The sequence below is a fragment of the Hakea prostrata genome, chromosome 3 (assembly GCF_041222555.1).
Source record: "Hakea prostrata isolate BN-2017 chromosome 3, UWA_Hpros_2, whole genome shotgun sequence".
In the NCBI taxonomy this organism is placed as follows: domain Eukaryota; kingdom Viridiplantae; phylum Streptophyta; class Magnoliopsida; order Proteales; family Proteaceae; genus Hakea; species Hakea prostrata.
In genome coordinates this window covers 8,752,564-8,773,240 of record NC_142602.1, presented here as the reverse complement: position 1 = coordinate 8,773,240, position 20,677 = coordinate 8,752,564, and the positions used below count along the sequence as shown (strand labels likewise).

At 36.6% G+C, this 20,677-nt stretch overlaps 4 protein-coding genes across 4 annotated transcripts; 2 read left to right on the top strand and 2 right to left on the bottom strand.

Annotated features, from left to right (window-relative positions):
• Nucleotides 1–495: 495 nt before the first annotated feature.
• On the top strand, nucleotides 496–3,643 carry GRXC1 (Thioredoxin superfamily protein). The gene is made up of 4 exons (XM_089148851.1): nucleotides 496–746; nucleotides 2,104–2,192; nucleotides 3,103–3,201; nucleotides 3,306–3,643. The coding sequence occupies exons 1-4, from the start codon at nucleotides 643–645 to the stop codon at nucleotides 3,386–3,388; spliced, it is 375 nt and encodes a 124-aa protein (XP_089004977.1). The 5' UTR covers nucleotides 496–642; the 3' UTR covers nucleotides 3,389–3,643.
• A 499-nt stretch (nucleotides 3,644–4,142) lies between these two features.
• LOC149020629 (anthranilate phosphoribosyltransferase, chloroplastic-like) lies at nucleotides 4,143–9,456 on the bottom strand. The gene is made up of 11 exons (XM_089148850.1): nucleotides 9,336–9,456; nucleotides 8,845–9,087; nucleotides 8,610–8,753; nucleotides 7,872–8,033; nucleotides 7,698–7,781; nucleotides 6,491–6,679; nucleotides 5,456–5,546; nucleotides 5,281–5,340; nucleotides 4,985–5,103; nucleotides 4,566–4,700; nucleotides 4,143–4,442 (listed from the first exon to the last, which is right to left on the bottom strand). Exons 2-11 carry the CDS (start codon nucleotides 9,037–9,039, stop codon nucleotides 4,398–4,400), a joined length of 1,224 nt encoding a protein of 407 aa, XP_089004976.1. The 5' UTR covers nucleotides 9,040–9,087; nucleotides 9,336–9,456; the 3' UTR covers nucleotides 4,143–4,397.
• A 2,949-nt stretch (nucleotides 9,457–12,405) lies between these two features.
• On the bottom strand, nucleotides 12,406–15,115 carry LOC149020628 (large ribosomal subunit protein uL29). Its single transcript, XM_089148849.1, has 4 exons — nucleotides 15,040–15,115; nucleotides 14,686–14,821; nucleotides 14,447–14,603; nucleotides 12,406–12,897 (listed from the first exon to the last, which is right to left on the bottom strand). The coding sequence occupies exons 1-4, from the start codon at nucleotides 15,041–15,043 to the stop codon at nucleotides 12,823–12,825; spliced, it is 372 nt and encodes a 123-aa protein (XP_089004975.1). The 5' UTR covers nucleotides 15,044–15,115; the 3' UTR covers nucleotides 12,406–12,822.
• Nucleotides 15,116–15,203: 88 nt separating this feature from the next.
• Nucleotides 15,204–20,580, top strand: LOC149020627 (Mitochondrial import inner membrane translocase subunit Tim17/Tim22/Tim23 family protein). The gene is made up of 5 exons (XM_089148848.1): nucleotides 15,204–15,508; nucleotides 16,169–16,273; nucleotides 16,969–17,224; nucleotides 19,215–19,292; nucleotides 20,147–20,580. Exons 1-5 carry the CDS (start codon nucleotides 15,470–15,472, stop codon nucleotides 20,281–20,283), a joined length of 615 nt encoding a protein of 204 aa, XP_089004974.1. The 5' UTR covers nucleotides 15,204–15,469; the 3' UTR covers nucleotides 20,284–20,580.
• The last annotated feature ends 97 nt before the right edge of the window (nucleotides 20,581–20,677 follow it).

Below are 20,677 nucleotides of genomic sequence, written 5' to 3'. Positions count from 1 at the left end.
CAGTTTCATGACAAAATCGGAGTGTATTTATAAAAAATTCAAATTGAAAAATAAAATTAGAGTCATTTGATCATAAAAATAATTTGTCCCTAAAATGGCATAAACCAAGCCTTAGGGTCTTATGTGAAAATTACCCTTCAAAAGAAGAACAAATATACCTCATGATCAAGGTTTGAAATATCCTACGACACTTGTCCATATTTGAGCCAACTGATACGATACATCTCGATATGTCTCTATTGAATTATATAAAATACATTAATTAAAACGATATAATACTCGATATCAGACAATACGTCTCTTAAAAAATCAAATACTTTAGTGAAAGAGATACAATATTCGATACAAGACGATAAGTCTCTTAAAATCACCCGACTAATATGATATTCGATATCAATACTTTAAACTTTGTCAGTGACCGCTATTAGAATGTAAACGGATCGGATTCGATTGAGATACACGAATATCAGAATATGATTAGCAAAACCGCCGAATGCGAACGTGGCGGTGGGTGGCGGATTTCGTTTAGCCATTTACAGGTCAACCTGCGATATTCTTCGTGCCATTTTTTTGACCTAGTCGACACTCGATCTATCGAAAGAGAGAAAGAGGGAGACAGAGAGTCGCCAAAGAGGGCAAAAGATGGGATCGATGTTCAGTTCGAGCAGTAAGAGCGCGGAAGAATTAGAGATAGTTCTAACCAAGGCCAAGGAGATCGTTTCATCAAACGCTGTGGTCGTCTTCAGGTTATCTTCCTCTTCTCTTCTTTCTTAAAATCTTTACTGTTATTATTCTTGAACGATTATTTCTCTTCTTCGTATTCAATTGGTATACATGCTCCTTCCTGGGATCTCATATATTTGTATGCGTTATTAGTTCCATTCTATACTTGGGCTGAATCAATTTTTTGCTGTTAGCTGTTCGTTGACTTCGTTTGTCTCCATTTCTTCCTCGTTAACTGTCGCTGCTTTTAAATAATTTTTTCATGAAATTACTTCCCCTCCAAAAATTTCACTAACGAGAATAAATGAACACTCTCATCACAACCAGCCGAATGAATTTTTGTTTTTCGTTTCCCCCTTTCTTCTGGGTAAACTGAAACCCTCGATTTCGGTTGACTCGTAAGATTTTATTAGTTGCTTCCTATTCAAAGCCAAATTCGAATTTATAGTACAAAAATGTGGTTTCCCATTTATACTATCCCCAACCGAAAAAATAAAATGGCGTCCTTGAAAGCTGGTTTCTTCGTCAGATTATTAATTTGGAGCACGGATTTAGGAATACAGGTAAACACATTAAATGCAATCGATTTGAATAATGGCAGGGCACTGAAATTTCTTGAATGCTATTTCATTAATGAATTGCGGTTCAGTCTGCAGGAATTTCATTTTCATAACCTTTCTTAAAATCTTGGTTAGTAATCTGGATATGCTGATGGACTGAAATATGTAGCATTCACGAATTATGAATTTGCTCTTGTTTTTCAAGGGATCACTTTCAAATATCAAGGTGTTTTTGGGAGAATGAAATGGAAAATCCATAGTCACACTTCTGCTTGCTTTTGCATATATGGCATTACATAATCTTAAACAGTTGTTAAATTATCATGTAAAACATCAAGAGAAACTTGATGTGACGATGGTGATCTTCTAACAGTTTATTTTATGTCATCGTGTTAAATCTTTTGCATTTTCATTATGATGCCTTCTTATGAGTGGGAAATGGTTACTAGATGTGGTATGTCCACTGCATTCCCATATGTCTTTTCAATTTTTCCTTCATCTGTATGATATGACAGTATGTTACCCTGAGCTTGGTGGCTTATGATTCTAGCTTTCTACACTATTGTCCTCTAATCAAATCCTGCTTTATGAGGGTTTCACTTGTTAGGTTAGAAAGAAGGGGGATGGTGAAGCTTAGTCCAGCATCCTTATGTGTATTATTTTTTGTCTTCCTTTTGGATATTGAAAGAGAAAATATTCACTAATGTCTACTAAAGCCAGTGGACACACTTTGTTGATCTTGTCTCTCAAATTTCTTGTTTTAATGTTTCACTGCCATAGTACATTTTGTATGAGGCTAACATCTCTCTTTCCATTGCAGTAAGACATTCTGTCCATATTGCACAAAGGTCAAGAAGTTGCTTACACAGCTAGGGGCAACATACAAGGTCATCGAGTTAAATTCGGAAAGTGAGTACCATGAATATACCTTTTATGGGGATAAGTAATTTGATGTTCATTTCCACATATTTTGACCCATAGACATGTAAACAGTAGATAGAAAAGACCTGGTTCTTTTAGGATTTCCAAGATGACAGATTACGACAAAGCTGTTGAATTTTCTTATCCTTGATAATGCATTGTGAGATATTTGTGGTTCCTTCTGTTATTCGCAGAACTTCATAGGCCAATACAACTGTCTTTTGAGTGATTTGACCAACTGTAAATCCATGCCACCCAGTAAAGAAAAGATAAGAGTGGGGGTACCTTGGCCATGGAATGCATTTGCAGATTTTAGTAGTTTTGAGCCAGTTTTAAGAAGATATAACATGCGGGATATTTAAATTTGTATGCATCAATAATTTTTTTTTTCTTCCAGGGGTGGGTTGATCAGGGGGTTAGGATTTTGTGCTTATGCCTCCAAGAATTATAATTAAACTACTCATAAGCATCATTAAACTAGAATCTTCATTATGAGAATGGAGCCGAAGAAGGGGACTCTTATCAGTTAAAATTTCTCAATAAGCCCAATCATTGAGCGTATCCTTGTTTCTCCCAATAACTATTGGTAGTATAGCACACACTTACTTACCTGTATCCTTAGAATCCTATTAAATAATTTGAACCTATTCCCTTTGTTTTGAGAAAATATGTTGTAGGATACCCTCTTAACAGATATATGGTAGCTTTTATTGAATGAGACATTTATTTTACTGATCTGTGGTTGAGAATTCATAAAGACTGAAGTAATCATCTCTAATTGAACTTATCTTGGAGATGGAACTAGTATCCTCTAAATGCCAATATCTGCTTAAGATCCTGAAATTCTGACTTATACAATATGCTTTTTAAGTATCTATTGTTTCCCTCTGCCGTGAAGGTGATGGTGCTGATATTCAGGCGGCACTAAAGGAGTGGACAGGCCAAAGAACCGTCCCAAATGTGTTCATCGGAGGAAAGCACATTGGCGGTTGCGACAGTAAGAGTTTTTGATTCGCCACATTTGTTTCCCAAATATAATTTTTTTTCTTCAGGGATTTTGATTAATTTTGAATTGATTTCTGGGGTTTCTAATGGCTGCAGCTGTTACAGCAAAGCATCAGGAAGGGAAGCTTGTGCCCTTGCTCACTGAAGCTGGTGCACTTGCTAGTAGTTCCACTCTCTGAATGGCTTGAAACTAAATATTGTGCTTACAGGCACGAAAGGAGGACAAGAACAGTATTCCAATTTTCTGTATATTACACCTAAAAAGATTGATGAACAGAGTTATTTTTTTCCCTGTGTGTATAAATACACTTTATCTTTATATGTTTTGATTTGAAGAACTGAGCACTGGAAACCCCACAAATGTAATTCGGTTTGGGTTGTTGGGGTTGGGTTGGGTCGCGTTACGCATAATCAAAAGAGAAGAACACCCGAATGATGAGCAAAAGAGAATATAAGGGCGTGTTTGATAACGTTCTTAAAAAATATTTTTGGCGTTCTTTTGTTCTTTGGGAATGGAAGAATGGGTTAGAGGTGTTTGATAAAACGGTTCGTTCTTTTGTTTTTTAAGAATGAACCGGTCAGAAAAATGTTCTAAAGATCACTTTTAGCAGAACATAACAAAGATGTTTTTACCAAAGAACAGAAATGAAATTGATAAAATTGGTTCAAATTGAGCTTTAAAATGAATTTATCAAACACCAACATTATTTTTCAATCCAAAAAAGAAAAAAAATACCAACTTATTCTATTATTAGTGTTTTGAAAATATTTTCAAAACGAATTTATCAAACGTCAATTTCAAAGCAAAGAACGATCTTTTAGCACAGAAACACTAAAAAACGATTTTGTATAAGAACTTGATTTCTCAGAATAGAAATGTTACTAAATGCATACTAAACTGTTCACAATTATCACAAGAACGGTCAATGCCAAACACTAATTTGGTTCACAATACATATTGGATATATAAAATTAGATGGCCGATCCAGGTAGGTTTAATAACAATCAACCGCTTTCCTGATGCAATGTGTACCGAGTTTTGCACAAATTCGATCACTTCATTTTTAATCTACGAACTTAATCACTCTGTGGCATTAAATTCCATGGTGTTACGTTGCTCTAGGCCCCCTGCATTTATTGCTGTGCATTTCATAGGATTCCGCATCAACAACATCAATTGTCACGCTCTCAAAATTCAAGCAACCAGTCTGGTATCCTCTTCTTATCCTCTTCCTGTGATTATCATGAACCAAAACAGAACGAAAGAAATGCAGATCAGGGTATGTGTAGCAATGATCGAGATTATCAAACCTGCAAATCCAGAACTGATCCAAAACAAAACCTGCTTACACTTACCTTTGAGATGCTTATCAAGGAATCGAGAGTCTTCAGAGCTTTACCCGATTCGTGTGTTTCTCTGGCTTGGGCTACTCCTTCACTGAGGCTGCTCGCATGCCCACTCACTAGGAGAGCTGCTGCTGCGTTTAGTATCTGTTCATTTGTTACGGGCAAAGTGAAGAAATGATTCCTCAGAGGTACGTGACCACTGTGACAAATTAATCTAATTTCCAAGTAATCTTCTAAGTAAATTTTATATTCTTCTGTTCCAATCATATTGTTTATAGTCATCTCTGCTCCTTCAATCAAGAGACCACAGAAAGGAACTCTCTGATTAAAAGATTACTCTCAGTTTCTTTTATCTTTTCTCACCAACCCTCTTTAGTTTAAATTCTTACCAAAAAAAAAAAAAAAAAGTCATTGCATAGAAGACTTACTAGTGCATCTGCAATAGATCCCCTCTCCCCTGATAGAACACGCTTCAGTACCTCTGCATTATACTCTCGTCCTCCTCCTTTCAAGTCTTCCAGTGTACATCGTTGCATCCCAAAATCCACTGTATTTTGCATCACGCATTAGGGTCTGTGAGATTCTTAAGACTATAAAGTGGAAGTTACAAGAGTGTGTGTGTGATAGGACACTAAGGTCTACTCTGTTAGTTATTATATCAGAACTGTAATCTGGTCAACTGAAAAACACTAGAAAAAAAACTAAGTAATAGCAAGAAATTTACATGGATCAAAGGGGAATTTCTCAATCTTTTCAGGAGTAACATCAAGTACCAGCCCAGGTCCTGCCAACATAGTTTAAAACAATTGTTTGTAAGTCATATTTCTGTATCAAAGAGAAATAAAAGATGAGAAAAAGAACTTTGCAAAGACTAAATCATAAAAAGAAAAGGGTAATACCAAGGGGACTCATTTCATCTAAGCCCTCTGAATGTACAACTAATGCTCTTTTCATGCCAAATCTTTGTAGTGCTTCAGCCATTTTTCCAACCTATGCAAGAATTTAACATTCCCTTAATATATATAATTGGAAAATCAGATGGAAATGACAGATACAGTATTCTGTAAAAAAATTGTAGCTTTAAGTCAATTTGTGACTGAAAAGGACAAGATAACTCAACTGATCCATTCCCAACTAAATGGGTCAGCTACCCAAATCCTGTGTGACCATTCAATGGATACGAGAATGAAAACTTATTATTTTTAAATGCATCTCTGTGGAGAGTAAGAGAAACATAAGCAAGGCAGGATTGAATCTGTAAATTGGTCAATCCATTTTCATCTGGTAAATTGGTAAATATCATTTGCCTAATTGATTTCGCTGCTGTTTCAAAGGCTAGTTGGTGATGCAGAAGGCCCCACACTACCAATGCATGCAGATAGTTCTATTGTCTTTTAAGTTTCTTCTGTACCCTGCATAGCCTACTTTCAACTCTTTATGGAAAATACCATTTAGTGGTCATAAGGCTGAAACAAATTAGTACTATAGTTCAAGACACATACCAGGCCACTAAGAGCTCCTTTTCCTACCCATCATTTATTAAAATGTAAAGTGCTCTTTACCAAATTATGCAAAGATCCCAGGGAAAATTTGATATTTGTTGTTTTATGGCATAAAACTCCTTGATCACCCAAGGACAACTGATGTCCATGTCCTTCAGACTTGGATCAACTCCTTTCGAAAGACATGTCTTGTTGTGAAGGTTAAAGTATTTTCCCCTTCTACTGTCTTCCATTTGAACATTGGAAAAGGTGTGTAATGCTGAATCAGTAACAGAAACAAATGATATAAAGAGGCAAAAGTAGAAACAAAAGTGTAAACCTCACTCGGTGAGTGCATATATTCAGCTGCATACAGAGTAAGTGATGATCATATGGTAAGCAAGACATGAAAATTAACCTAATACTGCTGTACTTGATTATGATAGAACTTACTAGATCTTCGTTGTATACACCAACAACTGCAAAGGGAACCCGTGCTGGATTCAACATAGGACCCAGGATATTAAAGACAGTTTTCACTTTAAGCATTCTCCTGACAGGACCAACAATTTTCATTGCTGGATGGAACTTTGGTGCCATCATGAAACCAATGCCTGCTTCCTTTACACATCTCTTTACCCCCTAGTTTCATAATAAAAAAAAAGAAAAGGAAAAAAAAAATCTTAAAATGAATCTTTCGAAAAATAAAACTACATTAACATACAAAAGTCACCTACTTGTTGAATACAAGAAAATACATTAAATGATTAAAAAAAACACTAAAAAGTTCACTATTGAATTTCTTCTGCTTTGAGAATTCTATGACAAAAATTTTATATCATGTAGTTACAATAAATGAATACCAGACATTCTCATGGTTAAATCATTGATCAGATATTGTATGAAATTACCTCAAAGAACATAACTGAGAGGAAATTGTCAGCTTTAGACAGGGATACTCATAGAACTCATCTAAAAGAATCTATGGCCTACAACACTCATCATGCTTTTATTAGACGTCAAAGCCAATAAAATACAACTTTTTTTAAGTGTGGTAGACATCTTATATAACTTCAAAATATACTTGCAAAAGTTTAAAGATGTCATGAGGGTAGAAGTAGGTATAGAAGGGTTTTCCACCTGAAATATAAGTGGATGCAGCTGACAACCATTCCAGGATTCTAGGTAAAATAGTCTACTTTATTGTTTGGATAAAGCTAGGAGTAGGGTAATACTATTCATGCATTTTTCATTCCATTGCACTAAACTGGATCATCTAGAGAACCCATTGAAGAATGAAGACATCACAAACATTCTACCTTGACAACATTGGGGTTCAACTATTACTTCAGGGAAATATAGAAGAATAACTAACAGTTTTGTGTTCAGTTGGAGTACGGTTGTTCCTTGATAACTTTTTTCAAACCTCCGGTAAAAGCAACGTAAAAAAGGTAATATATTGGGTTTGAAACTGTTGAGAAGGGCTTCTCAAATTTGTAGAATTTTACCAAAGAAAACCATCATGTTTGCAGCATACACCAAAACATACAAGACTATTTTAGGGTTTACAGGTATAATAACAATATTAGACAGTAGAATCAAACAAAAACACAGGACCTTTTTTGGTTTTACTGAACAATGCCATACTAATTACACTAACCTTAGGCCCCAAATCAATGACAACTCCCAGTTTTTCCAACACATCTGCACTTCCACAAGCAGAAGAGCTGGAACGGTTTCCTTGCTGCAAACCAAATATGTTGTCACCTTCTTCCTATTATTTATATATGTATTAATTTCAGGAACCAGTAACTCATAGGAAATGACAGATCACCTTTGCAACTTTTGCTCCAGAAGCTGCCGCAAGAATTGAAGCACCAGTTGAGATGTTAACTGTGTTTGCCCCATCACCACCTGTTCCTACTATGTCAACTACATCACCAAGATCTTCAACCTTCTTGCTGTGTTTTATCATTGCCCTTGCCAATCCAACAATCTGCATATTGAAACATCCATTTATGGCACTCAGGTATAATTAGTTGAAGGGAAGTGTGTGAATTGTATTTGGAACCAGACACATTCTTTTAGTTGCCTCTGATGAGGATCCCGAAAGTTGTTGAAGTTACATAAGGGCCTGTTTGGTTACATGAGTCTGAGATTTGAAATATCTAGAGATTTCAAATCTATGGAGTTATAATTCATAAAAGTAACTGTTTGGTTGTGGAATAAAATCTGTGGATTCATCCTAAAAAACTATTTGGTCGACGTGATTTTTGTAAATGCGCAAATGTTTAGCGCTTTTATAGTAGTAATGAAATCTCTGGAGTTCACCCCATACCCATAAATCTATAGATTCAAGTTTTTAGTGTAAAAAGATGAATCTCTAGATTCATGAATTTAGAGATTTTCACAACCAAACGGGTATAAATCTCAGATTCATGAATCTGGATTCATGTAACCAAACAAGCCCTAAGAGAGTTTTTAAGAAATAACTTAAGGGAAACTTGAACAAATTTAGGATACTTCATAAGTTGAACCATCAAAATTTTACAACAGAATACAGAGAACTTACTTCTTCAAAGGTTTCTCCTTTGGCGCTCAAGAGAACAAGAAAAGCACTGATCAGTGCCTCATTAGCATCATCCAATAAAAACTCAAGAGAGGCCTCAGCCTGCTCCTCAGATAAATCAGTCTTACACACCAGAGATTCAATCAACTGCGAAACCACAGAAAATCTTCCATTTAACAAATAAAATTAAAAATGAAGGCAAGACACAAAACAAAATATAACCAAACAACTTCCAAACCTCCTTAAAAGATGCCATTGAATGCCCAGAACCTTGCGGAACACTTGGTGAACTGATCACGGAAGCTCTTAGGCATTTTTGCTTCATTTGAACGCCCGGAGCAGAGAATAAGAATTTCTGAATCCCAGATTGTTTAGCAGGAGGACAGTAGATACCAGCATGAAGAGACTGAATGCAGACACTATGAGTAGCCATTACCAACTCGCTCGAGAAACTACTCTGCAACCCTTTGAGTCGACGAAACTAAAAAAAAAAAAAAAAATCATGAGATGTCCCACTAGCAACAGTGGTGATCAAATCTGTGAAACACGTGATTAAATCGCCAGATTTCTCAAAAAGGAAAATCGTCAATGTGATGAAGAACTGCAGATTAAGGGCCCGGAAAAAGAGTAAATGGAAGGAGAGATTGAAACAAGAGATCAATGCATGATAACAATCTATCCAAGAAGGTGAGAATCAGATGAAAAAAATGACGAAGCTCAAGATCATACCTCTAGCAATAGGGTTCAATTAAGAGACTGTAAACTTCGCTGAAACAGCAAAACTCAACCAAACTCAGTATGCGAAGACGAAAGATTGGTACCGAGGGAGACGGGAAAGGTGCTGTAGATTGCTAAGCATAGAGGGGTGACAATGCCACGTTGCACATCCATGACTGCATCTTGTATATATAGAGGGAGACATGACACAGTAAAACACAAATTTAAACGAAAAATAATAATAATAAAAATATTATAAAAAAAAATTCCCTCCAAAACAATCATACTGAAATTCTAGACTTTTTCAGACCATCAATCGCTACCGGATGCCAAAAAGTAGTTTCGACACGGTTTAAGCATGATAACAAAATCAATTTTTTTAAGGTTTTCCTGAATAACAAAAAGAAAAAAAAGAAAAAAAAGAAAAAAAATCGATTTGACACGTTCAAGTTGCAAACAGAAAACATAAACGAAATAATTATAAAAGGAGGATATATGAGATTTTATCAATGGATAATTAGTTATTAGAAAGATATTTCATATTAAAATAACAAAATGAATTTTGTAACCAAATTATTAATTAGTTAACTACCAAACTGATTATGTACAGTGGACAAGGAAACTAAAGGACAAAATATTATAACAGATCATTTTGTTTACAATTAGAAATTTGAGCATTTTGATCCTCAACGGTTGATAGAAAAACATATACGGTTGATCATTTTATTTTCTCTTTTCATGCTTAAAAAAACATTTTTGAATATTAAAAATAATTTTAAATATAAAGATAATACATAAACAAGTCAACCTCAATAATTATCCAAAGATTACAATTAAAACCTACTTTTAAGGAAGATCATTTCTAAACTTTATCCCTAAAATTTCGATGCCATGTCCAAAAATAAAACTTCTATGTCCTCTAATAAAAGTTTCAATCTTAAGTTAGAAACTTTATCCCTAAAATTTCGATGCCAGTTCCAAAAATAAAAAATTCATGGCCTTCAATAAAAATTTTAATTTTAAGTCTTAACTAAAATACTTTATAAAAATTTTTCTTACTAATTTACTCTTTTTTTTATACATAAACGGGGTTAAAAAACTCAAATCAATTTAAAGAGAGCTGATCAAATGATCCACCTGAAGGAACTCCTCTATACCTTGAGGGGGTTCGTGAAAAAAATGCGTAGGAGACTCCAATGTTGTTATTCTTTTCATTATCCAATCGACAACCATATTTGCTTATCTATTAGTATGAGTAATGATGATATTTCTATGCAAATCTACCAACTCTCGAATTGCCCCAATAATTCTTGTCATCCTTCCTTGATTTTGAACACTCAATTTCAAACAATCGATTGCTCGTGAAGGTCGGCCCGTACGGGTGCATATTTCTTTTCCTGCTATGCCTACACAAATAGCTGGGGCTCGGTTCGAGACTTTGTCTTGGGGTTCTTGCACAAACCTCCCGTCCCCTTGGCTGCGAACCCCTCCATTTGTTGTTTTCTTTACCACTGTGCATCTACATTGCATTTTAGCCACCATTATGTTGTCTTTTCCCTTTGCCTTTCTTCTACACTTCGTGATTGTTGTGGTTTTTTCCTGGGTCCGTTGCCTTCACATGTGAATGTATTCTTTTATCATTTCCACCCTCCCCGGTCGGTGTCTTCTTCTGGTTCCGTTTCTCCATCTCCAGAGATATAATAATCAATACTCATGAATATGTACTCAAAAGAAATACTCATAAATTTTGCAAGGTTTTAAACTTTAATTATTTTAATAATTTATTTATAATATTATTAAAAATATTTTTAATCTTGATAATAATATACTTTGATTTTTAATACATGTGTGTGCCACATATGTATGGGAATTACATCCGAATATAATAAAATAGTTAAGAGGTGGGATATGAGGTTCATCCAGGTCAGCTTGCGCACACCATGATTACATCCTCAAAATAGCTTTTATATAATTAATGTCGCCGAATGGGTGCGAACCCAAAATCTCCCCTAGGGAGGTTGGGCCGTTAACCGCTTTATTAACCCATCATTGGCTAAACTCTCATTATTCATTGGTTGTGGGGTTCAACTCTTACTAATAGTGTATATAATATTTTTATTTTTTATGTATAAAAAGTCCCCCGGTATATAAAAAGAAAATTACATGAAATAAGAAAGAAGAGATAAAAAATCATAGTGATATTTGTCCAAAATTTTTTTTTGGTAGAATAAAAATAGATTTAAAAGCAGAATTAGTATTGTCCAAATTATTTTTTTGGTAGAATAAAAGTAGATTTGAAAAGCAGAATACGTACAGGAACTAGATATTATGCTATTACAGTCATCCAGTTGATTAGTTGCAAAAATTTGTCCAATTACATAAGTTTTATAGATGATGAAACATATTTAACTTCAGAGGGAAGCCAACATGCTTTTTCTCATTTTATTTCTTGGTAGAGTAGGGAAACCAGACTTATTTTGGAAGGTTTTCTGTCAAAAGCAGGTTGAATTTATTATTGTTGTTAAAAAAAAAAAAGTTGAATTTATTAACCATATTTATTTAATGAGAAAACAGTTCAGTACTCCACAGAGCTGGGGAATCGACTGACATCCAAAGCAGAATTTTCTGTGTTCTTTGAATAATCAATAATGTATACGTAATATTCCGTCCTCACCCACAGTTGACAAAATCATAGTGAATTTATGAAATTTATTTTTAATTTCCCAGCTATTAGACACGCTTCTCAAGTTTCTTTATTTGACACGCTTCTTTAATACGTTCAAGAAATATGGAGTAGCCAACAGAACGTTCTTGAATTCTCCTGACCTTCAATTAGATCTTCTTCTGAACCCATAATGATTTTGTTGCATTGGTTTCAAAAATTGACCACCAGAAAAGGCAGGAATCTCAAAGATGCATGCTTAGTTATTTTAGCATCCAAAAGAAAGAGCTCAAAACCGCAATGCCGAACCACATCGGCACTTGACATACAGCTGGTAACAGAAGGATACAAGCTTGACGCAACCTGGAGAAGCCATTCCCCATTCCTGCAATGGAACTCGAGAAGCCAAACCAGGGCAACCTATAGATGTGAAACGAGCAAGGGCAAGTACATCGAGTTAACAAACTAGAGATGTGGCTGAGCAAGGACACCAGTCATCGAGTTAGGGAGGAAGAACAAGAAAATTGGTAGAATCCCTACAAAACCAATTTCTCATACAACTACCATACCACATCATCACTTTGTTTTGTGACCATAAGTTTTGATTTGCAACATGACGATTGTAAAACACATTTTGCCAATTGAGAAAAAATAAATAATCATATAATCTCAATCAAGAATTGTAACTGCAAATCAGAAATTAGTTGTCTAACATATCTCTGAATCCAAGTAAGGAATCATCTGCTCATAGGGAATACTTCAACCGGTGAGAAATCTTAAGCTAAATTTGGAACAAAAATGCATACTCCAAAACTCGACTACAACCTACAAGCTATCTCAAACCTTGATAGCATATTTCCTCATTGGGAAATACATTTCTCTCTTCTTCTCCCTCTCACTTTTTAGTGAATCCTGCGACCGAAAAAAACGAAGATAAGATCCAATTAGAAGCGAAACCATGTAGCTTGATGCCTGTAATTGTGAAAATGCATATGCATCCATCATGCTTAGATTTTGGCATGTGTGTATGTGCAAGAAGTCCTCCTAGAGCATGGTTGTGGAACCAAAATATTTTACAGTCTAAATGTTATCAACCACCTATGTCCCAAAAAGCTATTGTAGTCTCTCACTTATGATGGAAGAACAGATAAAAAAGCATAGACGAACGAAATATTCACTGGGCTAAATCCATGTCCATCCATTAGTGGACCTACCATGTCGGGTTCCAACAACCACTACCAAAAGCAACGGAAAAATAAATAACCACACATTAAAGTTTGGGATCTAAAACCACTACCAAAATACAATGCTTAAAGAAGTGAAATCATCTGACTATTCAGCTACATTCATTTCAGTAATGCACAGTGCACTTTCCATATATAGAATCAAAATAAAGAAAAAGACTACGCTGATTCGTTTCCTCAGTAGGCAATCAGGGTAAACAAGTGTCTTTCACCTAACCATTAGTTAATGTTTGCCATTTGCCCCGGGGGTTGTTTACCAATTAGATTTATCTACCCATAGCAACCATCAAGATTGAGAATGGGGAGGAGAAGCAATTAAAACTAATAAATACGTGCACAGAAAAGTTACAAAATCAATTAGCAATACCACATAAATAATAAACATCCTCTAAATAGTGCATAGTAATTAAGCACCTAACAGCCAGTTCACAACTCACTTTAGAAAAGCAACAACACCACACTTTTGTATCTTAAAGGTGATATCTTCACTTAAAGCAAGTGTACGGATTATGTTAGCCAGAGGGGTATTAATACATGTCTTGACCAAGTAAAGCATGGAATTGTCAAACTACATGCTGGTCATCTGTAAAACCTCCAATTCTCAAGTGCAGAGCTTCGAAGGTGAAAATTTCACAACATTCAGAAGACAGTTACAGGTAGTCCAGGCTCAGCAGACAAAGAAGGGACAATAGTGAAGCAAATGGGGGGAAAATGGCAACATAATGACCAATGCGAACAATGAAGATTCAACTCACATGGAAAATGAAAGATAACCATTCATTTTAGGCTTTCCACACCACCCAAGAAATAATTTCCATACAAACAGCATTTTTGATGTGGTAAAAGGTAGCAGAGGACTAGAGGTGAACTTGGACCAAAGAAATGCACAAAACAGAAACATATTACAATCAATGTTGAATGGAATACATGGGAGAGAAGATCAACCATGCCCCTCTAGTAGGGGTGGAAGTCTCGTTACATCACCCTTATCATGGACAGAAAAGTTTCAGTCAACTATTTTATCAAAAGCCCAAAATCTCTTTTTTCCTGATTCTTCAATCCTTCCATCCAAGAAGGCTACGCAAATTCGCCCAAGTGAAGACTATGTGTAACAACATAATAAAAATCGACACAGGGTTCCATGTTGTTCATCTAAGGGGGCTGAAAAATATAAATTCGCAATCGACAAGTAAAGAGAAAAAGAAGCGAGTAGGCACCTGATGCTTTGTTAGGCGGCGCCTAATTGCACGGGTCTTCTTTGGTCGAAGGTCCAATGGAAGAAATTTCTTGTTCTTGTATGCTTCTCTCAAGGCAGCTTTCTGTTTCTGGGAGATGACGGTGAGCACACGAGCAATAGAAAGCCTAACAACCTTTCTGCAACGCCAAATAATAGATAAAAAAAACCAATACTGTAGAGAATAAAAGAGCATAGAATCCCTAAATAAGCAGCACTCACATCTTAGAGAGCTTGTTAGGCGCACCTCCAGTGACCTTAGCCACTCGAAGCAGGGCAAGCTCAGCCTTGAGCTCTTTAAGTTGATTCAGAAGATCTGTCTTCGGCTTGGTCCGAAGCTCATGGACTTTAATTCTCGCTGTTCATAAAATCGCATCAACCAAGTAAGCAAAACATATGAAAATAACATTGCTCGATATGAAAAACCCAAGAAATTTGAACATTATGGATCCTTCATTTGCTGAATGATTCTAATAGAAAACCCTAATCATGTGAATGCGCACAGAAGTTGAATATTTCATCTAAGAAATTGCAATAAAAACGAAATCGAGTGGGAATCGAGTGGGTAATGCGTACCCATTTCGAGCTAATCGACACCAGCCAACAAAAGCTTCGCCCTGCAGGCTAGCACCTTGATGCTTGTGGTTGCGCTATTAAGTTATATACCTCGGAAGTCGTTAGGGTTCTTAACCATGAATGACGGAAATGCCCTTGAATGAGAAGCGAGCGAGGGAGACATTCTCTATGCCGACCTCTATCCAATTTCGTAAATTTAGGTAATTTCTGCACTGCCGTTTCCACCGTTCTGCAACGATTCTATTTGACTCCCGAAAACATTTTCTCGCTGCTTCCTCTTCTCCCGAGTGGCGATGTTGAATTTCTATTCTAGATAATTGTTTAAGTTGTGGTCGTCGAAGGGATTCTTGAGTTTGAGTTGTTCATGGAATTGACCAGAGCTTCATTCTCATACCCCATTTAAGCGTTTGCTGGGACGGAGTGTCCAGTCATGGGGACCGAAGAGAAATCCGAAGAAACTGACTATACTGTGAGAATTTCCCCTCCAGGCTCTTGCTTGCTAACTCTTTATTCATTTTTTCACCTCAATCAGTTGACCTTCTTCAGTTTCACCATATTTTACAAAGTTCGATATAATTTTCCTGTTCTGTATGTGGATTTGCGCATTTGCTTGTATCAAATGCTGGTTTGGTATTATTCATACTCTTACATCTGTTAAATTGTTGAAAGGGAATGAAAAATTTCAAATTTTGTAATCTTTCTGTCTCTGGGTCTTTCTGATGTGTTGGATACAACTGAACAAAGCCGTATCCCAATTAAATGTGGTGGGCTAAAAGGATTCGATTTCTAAATTCAACTCCAATGTATATTTGGTTGGGTGACAAAGAAATTGTAGAAAAGGATTTTTAAGCACACAACCATCGACTGTCCTGAATAGTGGAGGACAACTGGCCGTGAAATCGTAAATACTTCACATAAAGGCTAGTAGTTCTCCATCTCAGTTGATTTGCTTTGCCCCTGCTTTTTCTCTTTTTCGCTGCTGATGAGTGTTTGCCTGTTGATGACTTAGAATGTAGATATTGTGCTCAAAGAAATTCTTGGGCATTTATATTGTTTGCCTTGACATAACTTGTTCCTGCGTTGAATTTATTATACTTTCTGTAAGCTACTGATACTATCTGGTAATCAGAGAACTACAAGACTGGCAGGTACCGTGAATTGGGGCACTGCTACGGTTGTTGGAGTGTTTGCTGGCATGCTATATGGAGGCAGCAAGGAAGCAGCCGCAGCTGTTGTGAGTTCATTTTTGGACTGCTTTATGTTGACCATCCTTTCCTGGTTATGACCTTTAATGTTTCTGTTCATTGGGACAATTAGTGCTTCTTATTCTCAGCTTTCCCCTGCCATGACAGGCAAAGTCTGGAGAATTCTGGAAGTGGGGAAGAAGAAGTTGGCTGGGGATAAGAAATGAGACCTTGGGTTCTCCAAAAATATTCTGGAGGCTTGAACTATTATTGTTATTATTAATTTTTTTATTGTCTTCTTTTGTTGCATGAATAGTGATAGTGGTGATGATAGTTATTGTGTGCATTCCACTTCTATTCTTTAGTGGTGGTTCTTAAGTTTGTCGTTTCAGCTGCTTTGATCAGTATGGTTGATTAGCATGCTATGCATCTGGAACCTCCTTTATTTCTTTTGAAGCCAAAGAGGTGTGCGTATAAGGGGAAGTGAAAGAAAAAAGAGGGGGGGGGTTGGGTGGGGTTGCATATGGTTGATGAACATGCTATGCATCTGGAACCTCCTCCTTTATGTCTTTTAAAGCCAAAGAGGGTTGTGCCTGAAGCAGGGAAGTTTCTCTGTCCAGGCACACTGTAAGGAAAGCTTAATTCATTGTGACCTGGAAATTACTTAAATAGATCAAATTGTTTTCTGTTCACTATCCATATATCTTTTGGTTGAATACTCGGAACTCATTTGTCGTTTCTGCAGAGCAAGGATGCAGAAGTTACACTGAAGCTTGGCAGCACTCCAGACAAGCGTGAGCAGTACAGGTTAATGAGAGATGCGATGGAGAAAAGGTTCATCCGGGTTACTCGTGGATCAATAGTAGGTGGGGTTCGTCTGGGCATGTTCACTGCTGCCTTTTGTGGGTTGCAGAATCTTCTTGCTGAGAAACGTGGTGTTCATGATGTTTACAATGTTGTTGGAGCTGGTTCCGTCACTGCTGCAGGATTTGGCCTCATCCGTAAGAAATCAAAGCTCATTTACCAAATGATTGCTTTATAGCCCTTTCTACTCAATAGCTGAGTTTTCCACTTCTTAACTCTTAAGGCCCTTGCAGAGACTCTTGATAAGATGCTTGAATAGCCAGTGTTTTCCCATAATGCCCACATTGGAATAGGTTGTTAAATGTTTTAGAAGGCAGAGGTGTGAATCATGAAGTCTATGTCTTGTCTATGTCAGACTTTTGATGTGTGAGTTTCAAGGATCTAGAACTTGGGAGTCAAGATATGGGATCAGATCAGCCTTTGCAGAACTCCTATCTGACCTGATCATGGCTGATACCTGGTTGAAGTCCAGGTTGTTACTGCATTGATCTCTGCTTTGCCCAATTCCAATTGTTCGATAAGTCCAACCTGACCTCAATAACTGAAACCTTGGACGGGGTACTGGGCTCTAAGGCTGTGGTTCAGATGCCTTATAGAACATTGATGTTGATGTTCAAGTGTGAGTTTGAGGTTTTACATTTTTCCTGTTTTTGTTAATTTTTCAGCAACATGCATGTTGTCTATTGGCCCATTAAGAATTTGTTTTCTGGAACAATACAAGCAAATAGATATCTGAAAATTCAGGGGAATAAATAAATATAAAATTGTATTCCCAGATAAAAAGGATCTTATTATTATACTTCCATTAGAGCTTCCACAAATTGGCAGAATTTCCTGGGTTGTTTGAAATCCATATCAATCACCCTTGAATGTAGGTGACAATATGGTTTTAAAGGTTCTAGCTGGTCGGTGGTCATGTTGTCTATGCACCTAGACTAGAAATCCAAGGGTGAAAGTGGGAGGAGGCAGAAAAAACTGGTAGATTTATGAAAAAGAGAGAAAAATCCAGTGAAGATAATGTGTAGGCTACTCTTGGAGAAGAAAATAAAAAGATAAGAAGTGGAAGTGGGCAGCAATAGCAGTTGGCTTTGCTGCCACTGCCAGATTTGAAGTACCAGAATTCTAGTTCATTAGGCAACAAAGATTAATCCACAATGTGGAACCTTTGGGTATCTATTCTGAAGCAGAGTGGGAAACTTCTGATAACTATAATAAGGGAGATCCCAGTGCATGATACTCCCTCAGAAAACTACCACTATGACAGTGCTGCAAAAGAAGAAGAAAATGAAGACTCAGCAACAGCAACTACCGTCATTGTGCTGCTGAGGAAGAAAAAGCTGATGTAGCAGAAGCAACAACAGCCTCTATCAAATACCAGAGCATTGACTGCCATCACCATCACTGCCAGAGGAGGAGAAGCAAAATTAAGAGAGGGAAAGCTGTACAGAAAGAGGTGTACCTGTTACTTGCTGGACCTTCAATGATCTTCACTGGGTTGCAGATATGGGGGCTGGAGAGGGACTCCAATTGCAGAGGTGAATGGAAGTTTTGGATTAGGTTCATAAGTGGCAAAAAAAAAAAAAAAGATAAACAAAGTGAATATATATTTCAATATATAAATAAGATATGATGGGGGGGGGGGGGGCTTGTGATGGTATACAAACTAAAACTATAGATCACTGAGGACTACTTTTTATAGGAACATTGAATTCCGGTTCCAAGTTGCTTGGCCACTGCCTTGCATCACCATGACGTTATGACATTGACAACCATAGTAATTACATGATTCAAAGTTTTCAATTTAAAATCCTGGATGAAGAGAACAGCATGTTAGGATGAGATGCATGGCAAATTTGCTAAATCCTTAGAGCAACTCAGTGTTTGTTTGGATGGCTATCCTCCATCTAAACAGAGCTTTTTTCCCCAGGGGGTGGGTGGGGGGGGGGGTTAGGAATTGATTATTTGGAACATATTTTGATATTCGGTGAGGCGTTTACCTGCTCAAGTGATTGAGACTGGAGGTGACCCATTAAAAGAATTTGGCTGGAGGTAGTAAATGAAGATAGACAAGCTATACTTATCTTTCTGTATTTGATAATCTTTTTTACTTGTCCCTTGTCCTTCCAGTGCCAGGATCCCTCCGTTGGCGTGCAAGGAATGTATTGATGGGTTCAATTTTGGGAGCGGCATTTTGCTTCCCTATTGGTAACATATTCTTGCCTTCCTCTTTTTTGTTACTATAAAGTACTGGGTTTATGTGTTCCCTTGTAATTTAAATCAGTATCATTCTTCTACATATTTCTAAAATTGGTTAAAGCAGCTGGTGGAGGTTATTTGTTCTATTTATTCAGGATTACTCATATGGATACAATCTGTTTTCCAGTGTTTATTTTTCTTTGCTGCTATTTGTATGTGAAAAGGTTCTTTTATTTCATCAAAACTTTCTTCACCTGGCAAGCCAGTAACAGGTCAATGTGATTTGTTGCGCAAAAAAAAAAGTGATTTGAGAATTACTTCATAATTCTTGCTCTTTTGGGTTTTCATTACAAATATTAGTCTCAGGTGATACTGTTGTTTTCTTGATGAATAACAAACCCAAGCCTCAATCAGGCTGCCAAACAAGCTCAGAGGACTGTGCATTAGTGTGTGCTTTTTAAGCTTTCTCTGGTTTGATTTTGGTTAATAAGATCTGAGGATTTTTTTTTTGTCAGACCATCCTCACTTCTCACAATCTTAAATGACCCCCATCTAAATGTCAAAATCCTGATGGCAATGATTAGCTTAATCATAAGACCTATGAATAATGGTTAGTTTTTAGGCAGAATGTGCTAGTAAGATGTTTGTTCCTACATTTTTTCGGGTTTTCTGAAAATCTTTAGGATCATCATCCGTCTTCCCTTTTGAAAAAGACGATATCCCATTCTTATCTCAATTGTCCTGCAGAGCAGGATAAAAAGACATAACTTAGGAGATGGATGGATTCTCATAAGTTTAGGTAGGGGATTCTAATTTGGATGTTATGCTCTGGGGCGTATTCAACAAGCACATTTTTTTGGCAGGTTGGGTTCATTTGAAGCTTGTGGAGAAGGCAAACGAAGAGAATTCAGCTGTTAATTCCACGTTGAATGAACATGGTGAGGCAAAAACCAGGGTTGGTGCTGCAATTGAGAGGCTTGAAGGGGGCTTGAATAAATGAAAAACAGTCAAAGAGGCCTTTACCCTGCATCAATGAAGAAAGTGGAAGGAATAACCCAAGAGAATACCTCTCTTGAGAAATCCAGTTAGACACAAAAAAATAGTATAGCGTTTATGTGCTTTTCCCCTCCAGTTGCTTCTGATCTATACTTTTCTTACTAGGAGGGAAATTTTGTTGAACGCATGTTCTTGATGGTTTTACTGGTTTGGTTTTGTTAGTGTTCTTTCTTTTATTTCCTCTCCCTTAAGAAACACTGGCTTTCTGTATTCTAAATTCTAATTAGTATTGCCTTTTTCACATTGATTTGTTTTTCTACTAGTGTTTCAATTTTCCATTCTAAGTGTCTTTATGCCATTTTCACATGTAGATCATCAGAATACTCAAAAGGAATTAC

Excerpts from the sequence above, each read along its gene's own strand:
- GRXC1 (XM_089148851.1), top strand. The coding sequence starts at position 643 with ATGGGATCGATGTTCAGTTCGAGCAGTAAGAGCGCGGAAGAATTAGAG. Across the intron at positions 2,193-3,102 it reads CATCGAGTTAAATTCGGAAA|GTGATGGTGCTGATATTCAG; the intron begins GTGAGTACCATG and ends TCTGCCGTGAAG. Across the intron at positions 3,202-3,305 it reads GCACATTGGCGGTTGCGACA|CTGTTACAGCAAAGCATCAG; the intron begins GTAAGAGTTTTT and ends TAATGGCTGCAG.
- LOC149020629 (XM_089148850.1), bottom strand. The coding sequence starts at position 9,039 with ATGGCTACTCATAGTGTCTGCATTCAGTCTCTTCATGCTGGTATCTAC. Across the intron at positions 6,680-7,697 it reads TCATTGATTTGGGGCCTAAG|GGGGTAAAGAGATGTGTAAA; the intron begins GTTAGTGTAATT and ends TTATGAAACTAG. Across the intron at positions 5,547-6,490 it reads GTGTATACAACGAAGATCTA|GTTGGAAAAATGGCTGAAGC; the intron begins GTAAGTTCTATC and ends ATTCTTGCATAG.
- LOC149020628 (XM_089148849.1), bottom strand. Across the intron at positions 14,604-14,685 it reads CCTAACAAGCTCTCTAAGAT|AAAGGTTGTTAGGCTTTCTA; the intron begins GTGAGTGCTGCT and ends TTGGCGTTGCAG. Across the intron at positions 12,898-14,446 it reads GCCGCCTAACAAAGCATCAG|GATTCACTAAAAAGTGAGAG; the intron begins GTGCCTACTCGC and ends TTTCGGTCGCAG.
- LOC149020627 (XM_089148848.1), top strand. The coding sequence starts at position 15,470 with ATGGGGACCGAAGAGAAATCCGAAGAAACTGACTATACT. Across the intron at positions 16,274-16,968 it reads AGGAAGCAGCCGCAGCTGTT|AGCAAGGATGCAGAAGTTAC; the intron begins GTGAGTTCATTT and ends TCGTTTCTGCAG. Across the intron at positions 19,293-20,146 it reads GGCATTTTGCTTCCCTATTG|GTTGGGTTCATTTGAAGCTT; the intron begins GTAACATATTCT and ends TTTTTTTGGCAG.